The sequence below is a fragment of the Pezoporus occidentalis genome, unplaced genomic scaffold, assembly GCF_034315485.1.
Source record: "Pezoporus occidentalis ecotype Australia unplaced genomic scaffold, CSIRO_AGI_Poc_V1 ctg555, whole genome shotgun sequence".
Classification (NCBI taxonomy): Eukaryota; Metazoa; Chordata; class Aves; order Psittaciformes; family Psittacidae; genus Pezoporus; species Pezoporus occidentalis.
The window spans coordinates 1-18,045 of NW_026915894.1; the positions used below are offsets into that span (position 1 = coordinate 1).

The window sequence follows — 18,045 nt, forward strand, 5'->3', positions numbered from 1 at the left end:
GGCGCGCCCCCTGGCGGGCGGCGCGGCGGCGCGCGGGGCGGGGCGCGGGGCGGGGTCACGTGTCCCCGCCCGCAGCATGGCGGGAGCGGCCCCATCCCCGCGCGGGTCCCCCGGCGGGAGGAGGAGGCTGCGGGACGATGGGGTCCGGACAGCGACGTCCGCGGAGCAGGTGTGGGGCTGGGGGAGCTGTGGGTGCCATGGGGAGCTATGGGGAGCTATGGGTGCCATGGGGAGCTATGGGTGCCATGGGGCTGGGCTGTGGGTGCCATGGGGCTGGGCTGTGGAAGCTATGGGGAGCTGTGGGTGCTATGGGGAGCTGTGGGTGCTATGGGGAGCTATGGGTGCCATGGGGCTGGGCTGTGGGAGCTATGGGGAGCTATGGGTGCCATGGGGCTGGGCTGTGGGAGCTATGGGGAGCTATGGGTGCTATGGGGAGCTATGGGTGCCATGGGGCTGGGCTGTGGGAGCTATGGGGAGCTGTGGGTGCCATGGGGCTGGGCTGTGGGTGCCATGGGGAGCTATGGGTGCTATGGGGCTGGGCTGTGGGTGCCATGGGGAGCTGTGGGTGCCATGGGGCTGGGCTGTGGGAGCTATGGGGAGCTGTGGGAGCTATGGGGAGCTATGGGTGCTATGGGGCTGGGCTGTGGGTGCCATGGGGCTGGGCTGTGGGAGCTATGGGGAGCTATGGGTGCTATGGGGCTGGGCTGTGGGTGCTATGGGGAGCTATGAGTGCTATGGGGCTGGGCTGTGGGTGCTATGGGGCTGGGCTGTGGGAGCTATGGGGAGCTATGGGTGCTATGGGGCTGGGCTGTGGGTGCCATGGGGCTGGACTGTGGGTGCTATGGGGAGCTATGTGTGCTATGGGTGCCATGGAGCTGGGCTGTGGGTGCTGTGGGGAGCTATGGGTGCCATGGGGCTGGGCTGTGGGTGCCATGGGGCTGGGCTGTGGGTGCCATGGGGAGCTATGGGTGCTATGGGGCTGGGCTGTGGGTGCCATGGGGCTGGGCTGTGGGAGCTGTGGGGAGCTATGGGTACTATGGGGAGCTATGGGTGCTATGGGGCTGGGCTGCGGGTGCCATGGGGGTGGGCTATGGGTGCTGTGGGGAGCTATGGGTGCCATGAGGCTGGGCTATGGGGAGCTGTGGGTGCCATGGGCTATAGGTGCCATGGGGCTATAGGTGCTATGGGTGCCATGGAGCTGGGCTGTGGGTGCCATGGGGAGCTGTGGGTGCCATGGAGCTGGGCTGTGGGTGCCATGGGGTTGGGCTATGGGTGCCATGGACTATGGGTGTCATGGGGCTGGCTCTGGGGCTGCCCTAGAGCCATGCTATGGGGTGCTCTGTGGCCGGACTGGGGGATGCCATGGGGCTGGCTCTGAGGCTGCCGGGCTGCTGTGGAGCTGGGCTATGGAGTGCTATAGGGTCATGGTGCCCTGGGGCTGGCTTTGAGGGTGCTGTGGGGCTGGCTTTGAAGCTGCCCTGGGGCCAGGCTGCTTTAAGGCCCGGATGCGAGGTGCTATGGGGCTGGCCCTGAGGGTGCTGTAAGGCTAGGCTGTGTGGCTGGATTGGAGGGTGCTATGGGGCAGAACTGTGGGGTGCTGTAGGGTCATGGTGCCCTGGGGCTGGCTTTGAGGGTGCTGTGGGGCTGGGCTATGGGTGCCATTGGGCTGGCTGCTGTAGGGCCGGGCTATAGGGTGCTCTGAAGCTTGCCCTGAGGGTGCTATGGGGTGCCATTGGGCTGGGTGATCCCTGCCCCACTTCCTCCGCATGGCAGCACCCGGGGCACCCATGGGTGGGGGGCTGTGACGGCTCCCCCCATTCCCAGCTTGCGGTGGGTGCGGAGGTTCCCTCTGCTCCCTATGGATCTGATCCAGCCCCGGGCACTGGGATGGGCCCCAGTGGTGCAAAGGCAGGGCTGTGTTTCCCAATCCATGCGGCATTCCCGCTCATCCCGTGGCCCCACGGATGGAGTGGGGGGGTGGTCCCGGTGCTGCCTGCCCTCCCCCTGCTGTTTTCCATGGGGATTATCCCGGTTCCCGGCGTTTCCAGAGGGATGCGCCCTGCTCCATCCTTAAACGTGGAGCAAGCAGCCCCGTGGGGCGCGATTCCCTTGGGATCCCGGCTCGGCTCCTGCCCGAGCCTCCCCATGGGATCCGCTTGGATAAAACCCTCGGGAATGGGGCAGGAGCTTCCCGGCCCTCACGGGGGCTCTGCTTCCCCTTGCACGCCGGATGCAGGCCAAGGTGGAGGACATCGTGCAGGAGGTGTTGGATGCCCACAAGGCCAACCACCACGTCCCGCAGTGAGTTCCTATGGGAGCGGCGCTCCGGTGGGATGCGGCCCCAAGCCTCGGGTGCGGTGGCCTCAGCTCCCGGTCCCTGCCTCCCGTCCCAGGTTCATCCTGCACCGGGAGAAGCACTTCCATTACCTGAAGAGAGGCCTCCGGCAGCTCACGGAAGCCTATGAGGTACCGGAGCTGCTGCCCCGTTGGGATGGGTTTGGGATGAAGGCTCCTGAAACCCCATTCCGACGCCGATGCTCTTCCGTTAGAGCAGGGCGCCCCGAGCCCCATCCAAGCCGGCCTTGATCCGCGGGGATGGGGCCGCCGCAGCTGCCCTGTGCTCAGCACCCTCAGAGGGAAGGATTCCATCCTTACACCCAATGGGGATCCCGACCCATCACCCCTTTGCCCTGATGAAGAGCCCGTGTGGGAGCTGCTCCAGCTCCTGAGCATCCTTGTGGTCCCCTTTAGACCCCATAAGCAGGGGGGGTGTCGTGGAGCAGGATGCTCCCTGCACCCCCACATCCTCCTCGGTCGCCCCGTTATCCCGCAGTGCCTGGATGCCAGCCGCCCTTGGCTCTGCTACTGGATCCTGCACAGCCTGGAGCTGCTGGAGGAGCCCATTCCCCACTCGGTCGCCTCTGAGTAGGTACCAGCAGCATCCCATAGCCCACCCTATGGTGGCGGCGTGGGGACCCTCACCCCGCGTCCTGCCTGCAGCCGCGGCCCCATGTGATGCCGGAGGTGCCAGCTCCTGCTGCCCCCGCACCAAAGGAGCTTTGTTCCTCCCTTTGGCACCATCAATGGGGCCTTTCTTGCTGCCAGCACCTCGTGATGAGGGGGGGGGAGAGGGATGAGATAACCCCAGCCTTGACCTTATGGGGGGACACACACACACAGGACACCCTTGTGTGTTATGGGGTGTCCCCATGGCCTCCATGGCTCACTGCCACCCCTCGATAACCCCAGCCTTGACCTTATGGGGGGGGGACACACACACAGAGGACACCCTTGTGTGTTATGGGGTGTCCCCATGGCTCACTGCCACCCCTCCTTTAGCGTCTGCCAGTTCCTGAGCCGCTGCCAGAGCCCCCAAGGGGGTTTTGGGGGGGGTCCAGGCCAGCACCCCCACCTCGCCCCCACCTACGCCGCGGTCAACGCGCTCTGCATCATCGGCACGGAGGAGGCCTTCGGGGTCATTGACAGGTAGGGATGGTGTTGGGGTACGGGGTGGGGGGGGCACAGGACACGTGTGTGTGTGTGTGTGTGTGTGGTGTGTGCCCCCCCCAAACCTCCTGCAGCACAATGGCTCCGGCAGGCAGAAGCTGCTGCAGTACCTGCACTCGCTGAAGCAGCCCGATGGCTCCTTCCTCATGCACGTCGGGGGCGAGGTGGATGTGAGGTGGGTGAAGGGGGGGCTGCCCTGGGTACCAGTGTGGGGCTGGGTTCCCCTCCCTGACCCCCCCCCTCCATCCCGTATCCCATAGGAGCGCCTATTGCGCTGCATCCGTGGCCTCCCTGACCAACATCCTGACCCCCGCGCTCTTCGCTGGCACGGCCGAGTGGATCGCGAGGTGTGGGGTGGGGATGGGGCAGGCCATGGCATGGGAGCGTGGGGTGGGGTGGGGTGGGAGGCAGGGAGCTCCAAGCCCATCCGGTCCCAACCCCAACCCCTTCCACTGGAGCAGCTTGCTCCAAGCCCCTGTGTCCAACCTGCCCTTGAGCACTGCCAGGGATGGGGCAGCCACAGCTTCTCTGGGCACCCTGTGCCAGCGCCTCAGCACCCTCCCAGGGAAGAGCTTCTGCCTCAGAGCTCAGCTCAGTCTCCCCTCGGGCAGGTTCAAGCCATTCCCCTTGGCCTGTCCCTACATCCCTTGTCCCAAGCCCCTCTCCAGGTTCCCTGCAGCCCCTTCAGGCACTGGAGCTGCTCTCAGCTCTCCCCTTCTCTTCCCCAGGCTGCCCCAGCCCAGCTCTCTCAGCCTGGCTCCCTCGCAGCATCCCCACGGTCCCTCTCCAGCAGCTCCACATCCCGATGCCGGGACCTCGCTCCCCATCCCACCCTCTCCTCCGTCCCCGTGCAGGTGCCAGAACTGGGAGGGCGGCATGGGCGGCGTGCCGGGGATGGAAGCTCACGGCGGTTACACCTTCTGTGGCGTGGCCGCCTTGGTCATCCTCAAGCAGGAGCAGCTCCTCAACCTGCGGAGCTTGCTGGTGAGCACCTCCAGCCCCTTCCTCGTTGGGATTATTGGGGGGGGGGCTTGGAGGAACCCCCCCCACTCTCCCCATGGCCTCATCCTGCTCTGTCCTGCCCAGCACTGGGTGACCAGCCGGCAGATGCGCTTCGAGGGCGGCTTCCAAGGCCGCTGCAACAAGCTGGTGGATGGCTGCTATTCCTTCTGGCAAGCCGGGCTCCTGCCCCTGCTGCACCGAGCCCTCCACATCAAGGGTGAGTTGGCTTTTTTTGGGGGGGGGGGGCTCGATCCTGCCTTCCTCTGCCCCCCAAAACAGCATCGACATGAAGGCGTTATGGGAAGGGAATGAACGCGGTGATTCCGTGTCCCCGTTCCCGGTGGGAGCTGCTGCATCGGGGAGGCTCCTGAGGCTTTGGTGGTGTGGAGGGAGCCCTGAGGAAGGGGCAGTTCCCACATTCCTGCCCCCTCCATCCCTATGGATTTCACCCCCTTCTTTCCCCTTCCAGGCGACCCAGCCCTGAGCATGACCCATTGGATGTTCGACCAGTCGGCGCTGCAGGAATACATCCTGCTGTGCTGCCAGTGCCCGGCCGGGGGGCTGCTGGACAAGCCTGGCAAGTGAGTACCAGGGCTTATGGGGCTGGGAGGGGGGCACTGCCTGGTGTCTGCACCCCAACACCCCCTTCCCCATCGCCAGATCCCGGGATTTCTACCACACCTGCTACTGCCTGAGCGGCCTGGCCATAGCGCAGCACTTCGGCAGCGGCGACCTCCACCACGAAGTGGTCCTGGGTGCCCCTGAGAACCGCCTGGTAGGTGCTGAGCATCAATCACTGAGCTCCCGTTTTGGGGGTGGGGGTAATCCTCCCCAGCCCCACAAGCAGGCTCCGAGCCCCCTTTCTCCTCTCGCTTGCCCCACAGCAGGCCACGCACCCCGTGTACAACATCACCCCGGACAAGGTGGGGCGGGCGGTGATGCACTTCCTACGGCAGCCCGTGCCCAGCCTGGAGCCAGCAGCTGAGTGATTGGGGTAGCCCTGCTGCCCCCCCCCACCCCAAACCCCGTACCCCCACCCTAGACTGTGTGCAAGCAGCCCTGCCCCGGGTGCTCTGGTGCAGAGCGAGGTCCTCAGGGTGCTAGCAATACCAAAAGGGTGCTCCCGTGGCCACCAGCTCCTGCCGCCGTTCCCGGTGGGAGCTGGGAATTCATTATTGGAATGAATAAAGCCCCAAAAGGACGAGCTGCACCCCCCAACCCCAACCCCAACCCCGTGTCGTGTGCGTGCAGTGGGGCAGAGCTGCTGCCCCCTCCCCGTGCCGCGCTTTGGGGCTGGGAGGTGATGCCTGGGCTCCGATCCCAAGGGAACATCGGGAAGTGGAAATCAGGCTGCTTTTTCTATGTCCCATTTTATTCTTTAGAGTCTTATAGTAAAGGGGAAGCCTCAACTTGCAAGACAACTCCGGGCAGTATGTACAACATACCTTAGATCCATGGAATGAATTGGCATCAAAATGGGAATGGGGCGGGAGGAGGGGGTACCTATGGGGCACGGAGGGGATGCTAGAGATCAGAGAATGCCATAGAGGTGGGGAAGGTGACAGAGGAAAAGGAAGGTGGCGGGGGGACACGGGACAGGATGCACACAGAGAGCACCCAGCCTGGCTCTGTGCTGTGGAAAGAGGGGGTGCAGGCGTTGTGTGTGTGTTGTCCCCCCCCCATAGCTCCCACAGGCATCGGGGGCAGTTGGAATTGCACACGCAGAGAATAAATAGCAAGACCCCCCCCCTTTCCTTCCAGTGCTTGCCTGATGGGGGGGGGGGGTCAGGAGCAGCTCCCCTGTGTGGGGCCTGGCCTTTTGGGGGGGCACACACACACACACACAGTGGAGTGGGGGGGCTGCACAGCCTCCCCCTTCAGCTCAGGACTGCTGTGGTCCCCGGGTATAAATAGAAACGCTCATATAAAACCAGAAAGGAGGAGGGCGAGGGGCTCGCTGGGGAGGGGGGGCAATGGGGACGGTGTCTCCTTGGAGACACTTCCCCCCCCCCCCCAAGTCTGTCGGGGGCCCTGCCTGGCCGGCTCCCCCCTCGGGGCCGGTGCGGTTGGAGCGGGGAAAGGGCCGGGATGGGCTTTGGGAAGCTGCAGTCCGAGAGCCTCTACGAGAGAAGGGAAAGAGTCCTTACACGGCCGAGGGCGGTGGGGGGGCCGGGGGGGGCCCTAACTGGCCTCCATGCGCAGCTTCTTCCTGTTCTGAGGCTCCTCGGGCTCCGAGTCGGAGCTGGAATCGGATCCGCCGTCGAAGGCGGAGATGGTGCTGCCCTTGGCGTTGGTGTAGAGGCTGCTGCCGTCCGTCGAGGGGTAGCTGGCCTGAAGCTGAGCGCTCGACCTGGCCTTCTCCAGCGCCCGCACTGCGAGGCAGAGCCAGCACCTGGAGCCCCTGCGCCTTATCCCACCTGCATCCCCCCCTGTGCCTTATCCCACCTGCATCCCCCCTGGATCCCTCCTGTGCCTTATCCCACCTGCATGCCCCCTGTGCCTTATCCCACCTGCATGCCCCCTGTGCCTTATCCCACCTGCATCCCGCCTGTGCCCTATCCCACCTGCATCCCCCCTGTGCCTTATCCCACCTGGATCCCCCCTGTATCCCACCACCTGCATCCCCCCTGTGCCTTATCCCACCTGCATCCCCCCTGTGCCTTATCCCACCTGGAGCCCCTGTGCCTTATCCCACCTGCATCCCCGCTGTGCCTTATCCCACCTGGATCCCCCCTGTGCCTTATCCCACCTGTATCCCACCACCTGCATCCCCCCTGTGCCTTATCCCACCTGTATCCCACCACCTGGATCCCGCCTGTGCCTTATCCCACCTGCATCCCCCCCTGTGCCTTATCCCACCTTGTATCCCGCCACCTGGATCCCGCCTGTGCCTTATCCCACCTGCATCCCCCCTGTATCCCAACCACCTGCATCCCCCCTGTGCCTTATCCCCCCTGTATCCTGCCACCTGGATCCTCCCTGCACCTTATCCCACCTGTATCCCACCATCTGGATCCCCTATGCCTTACCCCACCTGTATCCAACCACCTGCATCCCCCCTGTGCCTTATCCCACCTGTATCCCACCATCTGGATTCCCTATGCCTTATCCCACCTGTATCCAACCACCTGCATCCCCCCTGTGCCTTATCCCACCTGTATCCCACCACCTGGATCCCCTGTGCCTTATCCCACCTAGATCCCACCACCTGCATCCCCGCTGTGCCTTATCCCACCTGCATCCCCCCCTGTGCCTTATCCCACCTGTATCCCACCACCGTGGATCCACCCTGTGCCTTATCCCACCTGGATCCCATGGGATTCCCTTCGCCCCCTCACCTTGCTGCTCCAGGAGCGCGTTCTGGCGCTTGAGGTCGTCGATGTCCTGCTGGTGCGTGTGGTTTTTCCGGCGCATGTACTGGATGTACTCTGTGGCTTTGTCCAGGATTTGCGCCCGGGATGCCTGTTGCAATAGTGGGAAAAGGCAGACGAGGCGAGATAAAGACCTAGGCCACGGAGGAGCCCATGGGATTCTGTCCGCCCCATCCCACCCGCGGCGCAGCAGCAGGGGGGGAGTGCGCGGTGCCGATGGCCCCGGAGCCCAGCTCTTGGCTTGGGGACCCCCGTGGGGAGGGCTGGGATGACTGTGACCTCCTGGTGGTGCTGGGTTAGGCTGAGAACTGAACCATGGAATCAGGGAATGGGGTGGGATGAAGGCAGCTTAAAGCTCCTTCAGCTCCAACGCCAACCCCTTCCACTGGAGCAGCTTGCTCCAAGCCCCTGTGTCCAACCTGCCCTTGAGCACTGCCAGGGATGGGGCAGCCACAGCTTCTCTGGGCACCCTGTGCCAGCGCCTCAGCACCCTCCCAGGGAAGAGCTTCTGCCTAAGAGCTCATCTCAGTCTCCCCTCAGGCAGGTTCAAGCCATTCCCCTTGGCCTGTCCCTACAGGCCCTTGTCCCAAGCCCCTCTCCAGGTTTCCTGCAGCCCCTTCAGGCACTGGAGCTGCTCTCAGGTCTCCTCTTCTCTTGTCCAGGCTGCCCCAGCCCAGCTCGCTCAGCCTGGCCCCAGAGCAGAGCTGCTCCAGCTCCCTTTTACCCCCATGGCCTCCTTCAAACTCCTTCCATCCACATCCCCTTTCATTTGTGCTCCCACAGCATCACAGAATGAGTTGGGATGAAGGCGCCATTCCCCTTGCCCTGTCCCTACATCCCTTGTCCCAAGCCCCTCTCCAGCTTTCCTGCAGCCCCTTTAGGAGCTGCTCCATGTTCTCCCCTTCCCACCCGCACCACCCTGGGTTCCCCAAGCGCCTCCAAGGGGCCGGACCCGCACAGCGGGGGGAGCCCAGCACCCAGCGCCCAGCACCCAGCACGCTCCCCAACCTCACCTTCTCCCCCTGCAGGGAGGGCACGGAGTCCCGCAGGCTGTGGAAGCTGTCCTTGATGTGGTCCCTGCGCTTGCGCTCCAGCGCGTTGTGGTGGGCGCGTTTGTCCGCCTTGGGGGTGGACGGGGGGGGCAAAGGGAGGTGAGGGTGGCACTGGGGTGGTGGTGGGGGGATCCATGCCCTGCTCCCCAGCACCGCTCTGGGGATGGATGCATGGGAAGAACCTCGGTACCCATGGGGAAGGATGCGGCTCTGGGGGCTTTGGGTTCCTGGGCCACCCCCCCCCATATGCCCTAGGGTACCCTCACCAGCAGGCATGGCCCCCATGGGTTACACCCCACATCCGGCCCCATAGGACACGTGAACCCCAAACCTCAGTGCCCCACAACAAGAGTCCCAGCCCCACAAAGCTCCCCCCACCCCGCTCCATCTCCCTCCGGATTCACAACCCCAGAAGTGGGCTCCTATCCCCAGCCCCACAGGTCCCCTCCTAAGAAGCCCCACAAGCCCATGAGTGCCCCCTCCCCACAAGACCCCAGCCCCACAGATCTCCCTCCTGCAAGAAGCCCAACCCCACATATGCCCCCTCTCGGCCCCACACGTCCCCCCCCCTAAGACCCCCTTGCCCCATGGGCATTCCCATGAGGACCCCATCCCCCAAGGAACTCCTATGCAGACCCCACCCAGGAGATCCCAGCCCCACAGATCCTCCCCTCCCCAGGAGACCCCAGCCCCACAGATGCCCCCCCCCCCAGGAGACCCCAGCTCCACAGATCTCCCCCAGCCCCACAGATCCTCCCCTCCCCAGGAGACCCCAGCCCCACAGATGCCCCCCCCCCCAGGAGACCCCAGCTCCACAGATCTCCCCCATCCCCACAGATCCCCCCCCAGAAGACCCCATCCCCACAGATGCCCCCCCCCCAAGGAGACCCCATCCCCACAGATCCCCCCCATCCCAACAGATCCCCCCGCAAGAGACCCCATCCCCACAGATCCCCCCATCCCCACAGATGCCACCCCCCCAGGAGACCCCATCCCCACAGATCCCCCCCAGGAGACCGCATCCCCACAGATCCCCTCCCCAGGAGACCCCAGCCCCACAGATCCCCTCCCCAGGAGACCCCAGCCCCACAGATCCCCCCCAGACACCCCCCCCCAGCAGATCCCCCCACAGATCCCCCAGATCCCCCCCAACAGATCCCCCCCCAGGAGACCCCACCCCCCCACAGACCCCCCCCCCATCCCCACAGATCCATCCTCCCCGGGACACCCCCAGCCCCACAGCTTCCCCTCCCCCCCCAATGACCCCATCCCCATTCGACACCCCCAAAACCCCATTCCCCCTCCCCCCGCCCCCCCTCCCCCCCACGTGCTCGGGTCCCGGCGCTTACCGCGGACTGGAACCGCGGCTGCTCCTCCTGATGGGGCCCGGTTGTGGGGGGAAGGGGCACGAACGGGACGAGGAGGAGGAAGAGGAGGAGGAAGGCACCAGGAAGGAAACGGCGGCGCGATGAGGAAGAGGGAACAGAAACCAAACGTTACCGGTGCTACCCCGCTCCCGCGGCCCATAGGGAAGCGATAGCGTGGGGGGTACAAAGGGGGAGGGTTGGGGGGGGCGTTCCTATCGCGCTGTCGCGACAGCGGGGCCCGACTCACGTCGCTCTCCACCTCGATGTCATCGTTGTCGCTCATCGCTACCGGCCGGGCCGCGCCGCCACAACAACAGCCCGCAGCGCGCAGGCGCGGGGTGGGAGGCGCACGTGACCGCGCACACCCCTTGCCGGCGCGGGGGATTGTGGGGGTTGTAGTTCGAGGGAGGGAAGATGGGTAGCGCCATCTTGGGGCGGGGACTACAGCTCCCGGCGTGCACCGCGCCACGGCGCGGTGCACGCCGGGAGCTGTAGTCCCCGCCTCAGCGTGGTGCTTGGGGCTTGCTGCCCCTCATGGAGGGAGGAGAAGCCGCGGCGAGGCGAAGATCGGAGATGGAAGAGGCTTTATTGAGGTATAGGGGGGTGGAAAGGGGCGGTAGGGGGCTGTGGGTCTGTCTGTGGATGTGGGGCTGGCCTGAGGGGCTTTAGGCTTGGTTAGGGGGTCTGTAGGCCCGCGTCAGGGGGGGCGATGGGGCTGGCTATGGGGCTGCAGGCCTGCCTGGGGGGGGGGATATGGGGCTGGCTATGGGGCTGCAGGTCTGGCCTGAGTGGCTGTGGGGCTGGCTATGGGGCTGCAGGTCTGGCCTGAGGGGCTGTGGGGCTGGCCTGAGGGGCTTTAGGCTTGGTTAGGGGCTCTGCAGGCCTGCCTGGGGGGGGGGGGATATGGGGCTGGCTATGGGGCTGCAGGTCTGGTCTGAGGGGCTGTGGGGCTGGCCTGAGGGGCTTTAGGCTTGGTTAGGGGGTCTGCAGGCCTGCCTGGAGGCGGCTGTGGGGCTGGCTGTGGGGCTGCAGGTCTGGTCTGAGGGGCTGTGGGGCTGGCCTGAGGGGCATTAGGCTTGGTTAGGGGTTCTGCAGGCCTGCCTGGGGGGGGGGGGGGATATGGGGCTGGCTATGGGGCTGCAGGTCTGGTCTGAGGGGCTGTGGGGCTGGCCTGAGGGGCTTTAGGCTTGGTTAGGGGAGTCTGCAGGCCTGCCTGGAGGTGGCTGTGGGGCTGGCTATGGGGCTGCAGGTATGGCCTGAGGGGCTGGCCTGAGGGGCTTTAGGCTTGGTTAGGGGGTCTGCAGGCCTGCCTGGAGGCGGCTGTGGGGCTGGCTGTGGGGCTGCAGGTCTGGCCTGAGGGGCTGTGGGGCTGGCCTGAGTGTCTTTGGGCTTGGTTAGGGGGTCTGTAGGCCCGCGTCAGGGGGGGCTATGGGGCTGGCTATGGGGCTGCAGGCCTGCCTGGGGGTGGCTGTGGGGCTGGCTATGGGGCTGCAGGCCTGCCTGGGGGAGCTATGGGGCTGGCTATGGGGCTACAGGCCTGCCTGGGGGGGGGGCTATGGGGATACAGGCCTGGCCTGAGGGACTTTAGGCTTGGTTAGGGGCTCTGCAGGCCTGCCTGGGGGGGGGGGCTATGGGGCTGGCTATAGGGCTGCAGGCCTGGCCTGAGGGCTTTGGGGTCTTTTTGGGGGCTGCATTGCTTCGCAACGGGGTCTTTAGGCCTGGCCTGGGGTTGCTGCAGAGGGGCCCTCTGGAAGCTTGAGCCTGCTCAGGAGTCTTTGGGCAGCTCCAGGGTGGGTTCAGCCCCCTACTTTTTGCTGTAGAGAACAAGGTGGGGGCCGCCCCCCAGGGCTGGAACGGGCCGGGCGGCTCTAACCCCGCTGCTCCTCATCCCCTGTGGGCAGCTCCTCGCGGCTGGAGGCCGGTGCTGGGCGCTCCTCCTGCTCCTCCTCGCCGTCCCCATCGCCCTCGGAGCCCGTCTGGTCCGAGGCGTCCTCCTCCAGGTAGCGGTAGCCGCGCATGCGGTGGCGCGGGCGCGGGATGCGGGGCAGGCGGTACTCCACGTGCTGCCCCAGCCGCTGCTCCATCCGCACGTAGGCCCCCACCGCCGCCACCAGCGTCGCCAGCAGGATGGAGAGCTTGGCCTGCAGCGGGGCCAGGAGGGGCTGAGCGTGGGGCTGCAGCCCCCTCAGCTCCCACGTCCATAGAACCATAGAATCGTTAGGGTAGGGAAGGAGCTGCAGATCACCCAGTTCCAACCCCCTGCCATGGGCAGGGACACCTCACACTAAACCATGGCACCCAAGGCTCTGTCCAACCTGGCCTTGAACACTGCCAGGGATGGAGCATTCACAACCTCCCTGGGCAACCCATTCCAGTGCCTCACCACCCTCACAGGAAAGAATTTCCTCCTTAGATCCAATCTAAACTTCCCCTGTTTCAGTTTGAACCCGTTACCCCTTGTCCTGTCACTGCAGTCCCTAATGAAGAGTCCCTCCCCAGCATCCCTATAGGCCCCCTTCAGACACTGGAAGCTGCTCTGAGGTCTCCCCGCAGCCTTCTCTTCTCCAGGCTGAACAGCCCCAACTTCCTCAGCCTGTCTTCATACAGGAGGTGCTCCAGCCCCTGAGCATCCTCGTGGCCTCCTCTGGCCTTGTTCCAACAGTTCCATGTCCTTTTTATGTTGAGGTTCTGCCCACCCCACCGCGGTCACCTTCATGGGTAGTTCTGACCAGAGGTAGACGGTGAAGATGGCCAGGGCTTGCCACCAGTGGTAGATGGTGAAGATGAAGTCCTGGCGCTCCTTGTTCTTGTACAACATGCCCAGGAGGACTGTGAGGGAGGAGAGCTGCTGTCAGGGTCCCCCTGTGGGGACACCGTGGGTCTGTCCTGCTCCTTGTCAGCGTGTCCAAGGAGCAGGTTGTGGCACGAGGAGGAAGCAGGGGGGGACACAAGAGAGGCCGTGCTGGGGACCTTCCCGCTACTCACTGCTGATGCTGGTCTTGTTGAGGGCGCTCCCCGTGCCCCAGAGCGCGGCGATGGCGTAGAGCAGAGGAGCCTGGCCCACGAGCCGGGGCTCCGGTGCCCAGCAGAACAGCGTCACCAGGAGGGCAGCGTGGATGAAGGCTCCAGCCAGCAGCGGGATGTGCCGCTGCAGGCGCAGCATGCCCAGGGCCAGGCTGGAGCAGGCCGAGGCGGACAGCCCGTAGGCCATGAGGAGATAGGCCAGCTTCTCCAGCCCCAGGGCGCACACCCCATAGTTCTGCAGGGAAGAACGGGCTCGGCGTCACTTGGGTTGTCCCTGCTTTGTCACCTCCCCTCTGTCCCCATCCATCCCTACCAGGGAGAAGCCGGTGCAGACAAAGAGCACCTCGAAGCCGCTGTAGATGAAGATGGGGAAGAGGTGGCGCAGGCGATAGTCCCTCATGTGCTTGAAGGGCAGCTGGAAGATGTTCCCCCAGCCGATGCTGCGCAGGTCGATCTCCTCCGTGGGTCGATAGGCTGCACCGCAGAGCACCAGGACCTGCGTGTGGGGAAGGGCACGGAGCACCGCATCCCAAGCGAGAGGGTTTGGCTTGCAAAGGACCTTAGGATCGCCCGGTTGCAACCCTTCTGCCGTGGATGGCAAAGCACGTGCAGGACAACAAGGGGATCAACACGGTCAGCACCAGAAGGGCAGGTCCTGCTTGACCGACCTCATCTCCTCCTGCAACAATTGACCTGCCTGGTGAATGAGGGAAAGGCTGTGGACATTGCCCCTCTGGACCCTAGCAAAGCATCGATGCGGTGTCCCGCAGTGTTCTCCTGGAGACACTGGCTGCTCATGGCCCCGGGTGGGTGGATTCTTTGCTGGATAAAAGGCTGGCTGGCTGGCAGAGCCTAGAGAGTGCTGGTGAACGGTGTCACATCTAGATGGTGACCGGTCACTGGTGGTGGCCCTCAGGGCTTGGGGTTGGGGCCAGTGCTGTTTGCTATCTTCATTGATGATCTGGATGAGGGCATGGAGGGCACCCTGAGTCACTTCACATGACACCAAGGGCGGGAGCTGATCTGCTGGAGGGAGGATAGGGAGGCTCTGCAAGAAGGATCCGGCCAGGCTGGATCCCTGCGTTGTGGTCACTGGTGTGAGATCCAACCAGGCTCGGTGCTGGGTCCTCACCCTGGGCCACAGCAGCCCCATGGAACGCTCCAGGCTGGAAAGGAGCTGCTGGAGCTGAGCAGGAGCAGCTTGTGCCCAGGCAGCCAAGAAGCCCCCAGCATCCTGGTACTGCACCAGCACCAGTGCGGCAGCAGGAGCAGGGCAGGGATTGGGCACGGGGCTGGGCACTGGGGAGGCTGCACCTCGAATCCTGTGCTCAGCTCTGGGCCCCTCACTGCAAGAGAGACCTTGAGGTGCTGGAGCGGGGCCAGAGAAGGGAACGGAGCTGGAGCAGGGCCTGGAGCCCAGGTGTGATGCTGAGGGAAGTGTGGAGAAAGGCTCAGGGGGGACCTGATGGCTGCCTCCAAGTGCCTGAGAGGAGGATGGAGCCAGGAGGGGCTGGGCTCTGCTCCCAAGGAACAAGGGATGGGACAAGAGGAAACGGCCTCAAGCTGCCCCAGGGCAGGTTTAGATGGAGCTGAGGAACAATTCCTGCCCCAGAGGGTGCTCAGGCATTGGAACAGGCTGCCCAGGGCAGGGCTGCAGGCACCGGCCCTGGGGGTGCTTAGAGGATGTGTGGATGTGGCTCTTGGGGACGTGAGCCTTGGCAGTGCTGGGCAATGGTTGCGCTGGATGATCCTAAAGCTCTTTACCAACCCAGCTGATTCCATGATTCCATAGGGATGATGCTGGCCCTGCTGGAGCCCTGTGCCCAGCTCACTCACCACCAGCATGGCGAGGAAGGCGGCCGCCATCAGCACGCTGTCCACCACGATGAGGTTGACGCTGCGGGGCAGGCTCTGCAGCACCGTGGTGTTGAAGCCGGGCAGGGTGCCGTGGCTCAGGGTCCCTGTTGGGGGGGCACACACCGTGGTTCCTGCCCACCCGGAGGTCCCGCTGCCACCCCACCGCACCACCCCGTCCTCACCGCAGTGCTTGACCCCGAAGAGCGTGTGGTTGAGCTGGTAGAGGTAGTCGTTGAGGAAGAAGAGCATGGGCATCTGGGCGCAGACGAAGCTCAACTGCAGCACGGAGAGCAGGAGGTGCTCAGCACCACGTTGCCCACCCCATCCCATTCCCTGGGCCAGCACTCACGTGGAAGAAGGCATAGAAGATGGTCTGGAAGACGATGATGTAGGCATCACTGGCCCCTCGTGGCGCCCGCTGCTCCTCCTTGTAGTTGACGTGCTCGTGGTACTTCTGGGCCATCCTGCATGGCACCGTGGGTCAGTTGGGTGTCACCCAGGACCTCACACCCACCCCACCCCTGGCCTACCTGGTGATGTAGTTGCCCAGGGAAGCCCAGAGGGGCACGATGGCCACCCCGATGGCCACGGCGGAGGGCACCAACGTGTAGTAGCGCTCCCAGTAGTTGCTGGAGACGAAGAAGGCGTAGATACCCACGGCGAGGAACATGGCCCACTTGATGCCAAAGAACCTGCCAGGGATTGGAGAGGGCAGCACGGATTCCCGTTGGGAAGGCTGTTGGGCAGCATGGAGAGTGCCCTACCTGATGAGGACGGGGGTATAGAGCAGCGCCGCGATGGGGGTGACGTTGATGCCCATCAACACCTTGCGGTCGATGTCCTCCAGTTGGATGTTGCTGTACTTCACCTCCCGGTACGTCTCGTCGTAGTGCAGGATCAGCTGCATCTGCAGCAGGCCTGAGGAGGGGGGGGGTCCAGAGCCGGTCACCCCCCCCAAACCCACACTGGGGGCCCCTGAGGAGCAGCAGGACCATACCCAGGTACACCCCATAGGTGAGGGTCCCGGCCAGGCTGGCGGCCAACACGTTCTTGATGACCCCCAGGCGCTTGCGGCGGAAGAACTTGTGCTCCTCCTCCTCCTCGTTGTAGTCGGGGTGAGCACCCACAAAGTCATCCAGCTGTTGGGGTGGGGGGGGACAGTGGCTGTCAGCCCCCGGCGTGGGGGGGGAGCACCACTGGGACCCTATGGGGGGCACCCATAGGGACCTCACCTGCGTCTCTGTCCCCTCAGCACCCAGCCTGTCACCCGCCACTGCCGTGGCTGCATCCTGGTACACGCTGGGGTCCTTCTGCATCCTGCCTCCGGGGGGGGGGGGCCTGCATGGGGCGGGGAAGGGGTTGGGGCGCTGTTGGTAACCCCCAAGCGCTGCACCCATGTGCTTTGCACCCATGGACCCTGCACCCAGCGCCCCCAGAGCTGCACCCATGCACTTTGCACCCCTGCACCTGCGGACCCTGTGCCCAGCACCCCCAACCCTTGCACCTTTGCACCGTTGTGCCCAGCACCCCCAGATCCAGCACCCTCATCCCTTGCACCCATGTGCTTTGAACCCACAGACCTGAGCCCAGCACCCACAGACCTGCACCCATGCACTTTGCCCCCCCACCCCGCCAGACCCTGTACCCATGTCTTGCACCCCCAACCCTTCACCTCAGCACCCAGCACTCCCAGCCCCGCACCCAGCATCCCCAGCCCAGCACCCCAGCCCCGCACCCAGCACCCCAGCCCCGCACCCAGCACCCCAGCCCCGCACCCAGCACCCCCAGCCCCGCACCCAGCACTCCCAGCCCCGCACCCAGCACCCCCAGCCCCGCACCCAGCACCCCAACCCCGCACCCAGCACCCCCAGCCCCGCACCCATCACCCCCAGCCCCGCACCCAGCACCCCGAGCCCCGCACCCAGCACCCCCAGCCCCGCACCCCTCACCCCCAGCCCCGCACCCAGCACCCCCAGCCCCGCACCCAGCACTCCCAGCCCCGCACCCAGCACCCCAGCCCCGCACCCAGCACCCCCAGCCCCGCACCCATCACCCCCAGCCCCGCACCCAACACCCCCAGCCCCGCACCCAGCCCCCAGCCCCGCACCCAGCACTCCCAGCCCCGCACCCAGCACCCCGAGCCCCGCACCCAGCACCCCCAGCCCCGCACCCAGCACCCCCAGCCCCGCACCCAACACCCCCAGCCCCGCACCCATCACCCCCAGCCCCGCACCCAGCACCCCCGGTATCCGCTCCCCTACCGGAGCCCGGGGCGGGGCGGGCGCCGCTTCCTCTTTCGGATGGGGCGGGCGGGACGGGGACGCTTAAAGGGGCCGATCCTGCACCCCCAGCACCCTGACCCCTGCACAGCACCCATTGAACCCCCCAGCACCCTGACCCCTGCACAGCACCCATTGAACCCCCCCAGCACCCATTGAACCCTTGAAACCCCCCCAGCACCCTGACCCCTGCACAGCACCCATTGAACCCCCCCAGCACCCTGACCCCTGCACAGCACCCATTGAACCCCCCAGCACCCTGACCCCTGCACAGCACCCATTGAGCCCCCCAGCACCCTGACCCCTGCACAGCAACCACTGAACCCCTCCCAGCACCCTGACCCGTGCACAGCACCCACTGAACCCCCCCCAGCACCCTGACCCTGCACAGACCCCTGCACAGCACCCATTGAACCCCCCCCAGCACCCTGACCCCTGCACAGCACCCATTGAACCCCCCCAGCACTGACCCCTGAACCCTATTGACTCCCCCCAGCACCCTGAAACCCCCCCAGCACCCTGACCCTGACCCCTGCACAGCACCCACTGAACTCCCAGCACCCTGACCCCTGCACAGCACCCATTG

General features: G+C 65.4%; 3 protein-coding genes across 4 annotated transcripts; 1 reads left to right on the plus strand and 2 right to left on the minus strand.

Annotated features, from left to right (window-relative positions):
* The first annotated feature begins 29 nt into the window (after positions 1-29).
* On the plus strand, positions 30-5,523 carry FNTB (farnesyltransferase, CAAX box, beta). Of its 2 annotated transcripts, none has more exons than XM_062638238.1 (12): positions 30-169; positions 2,237-2,301; positions 2,394-2,466; positions 2,834-2,925; positions 3,340-3,486; positions 3,599-3,682; positions 3,768-3,854; positions 4,362-4,491; positions 4,594-4,726; positions 4,979-5,090; positions 5,170-5,284; positions 5,394-5,523. In XM_062638238.1, the coding sequence occupies exons 1-12, from the start codon at positions 77-79 to the stop codon at positions 5,496-5,498; spliced, it is 1,236 nt and encodes a 411-aa protein (XP_062494222.1). In that variant the 5' UTR covers positions 30-76; the 3' UTR covers positions 5,499-5,523. The 2 variants fall into 2 exon arrangements, with proteins under 2 accessions (XP_062494222.1, XP_062494223.1); XM_062638239.1 differs by having other exon boundaries at positions 5,397-5,523.
* Positions 5,524-6,517: 994 nt separating this feature from the next.
* On the minus strand, positions 6,518-10,597 carry MAX (MYC associated factor X). Its single transcript, XM_062638232.1, has 5 exons — positions 10,547-10,597; positions 10,282-10,308; positions 8,894-9,001; positions 7,848-7,971; positions 6,518-6,881 (listed from the first exon to the last, which is right to left on the minus strand). Exons 1-5 carry the CDS (start codon positions 10,580-10,582, stop codon positions 6,691-6,693), a joined length of 486 nt encoding a protein of 161 aa, XP_062494216.1. The 5' UTR covers positions 10,583-10,597; the 3' UTR covers positions 6,518-6,690.
* Positions 10,598-11,843: 1,246 nt separating this feature from the next.
* On the minus strand, positions 11,844-16,533 carry UNC93B1 (unc-93 homolog B1, TLR signaling regulator). The gene is made up of 11 exons (XM_062638233.1): positions 16,413-16,533; positions 16,178-16,319; positions 15,945-16,098; positions 15,711-15,872; positions 15,530-15,644; positions 15,363-15,456; positions 15,160-15,284; positions 13,637-13,819; positions 13,285-13,558; positions 13,010-13,128; positions 11,844-12,440 (listed from the first exon to the last, which is right to left on the minus strand). The coding sequence occupies exons 1-11, from the start codon at positions 16,494-16,496 to the stop codon at positions 12,168-12,170; spliced, it is 1,725 nt and encodes a 574-aa protein (XP_062494217.1). The 5' UTR covers positions 16,497-16,533; the 3' UTR covers positions 11,844-12,167.
* Positions 16,534-18,045: the final 1,512 nt, after the last annotated feature.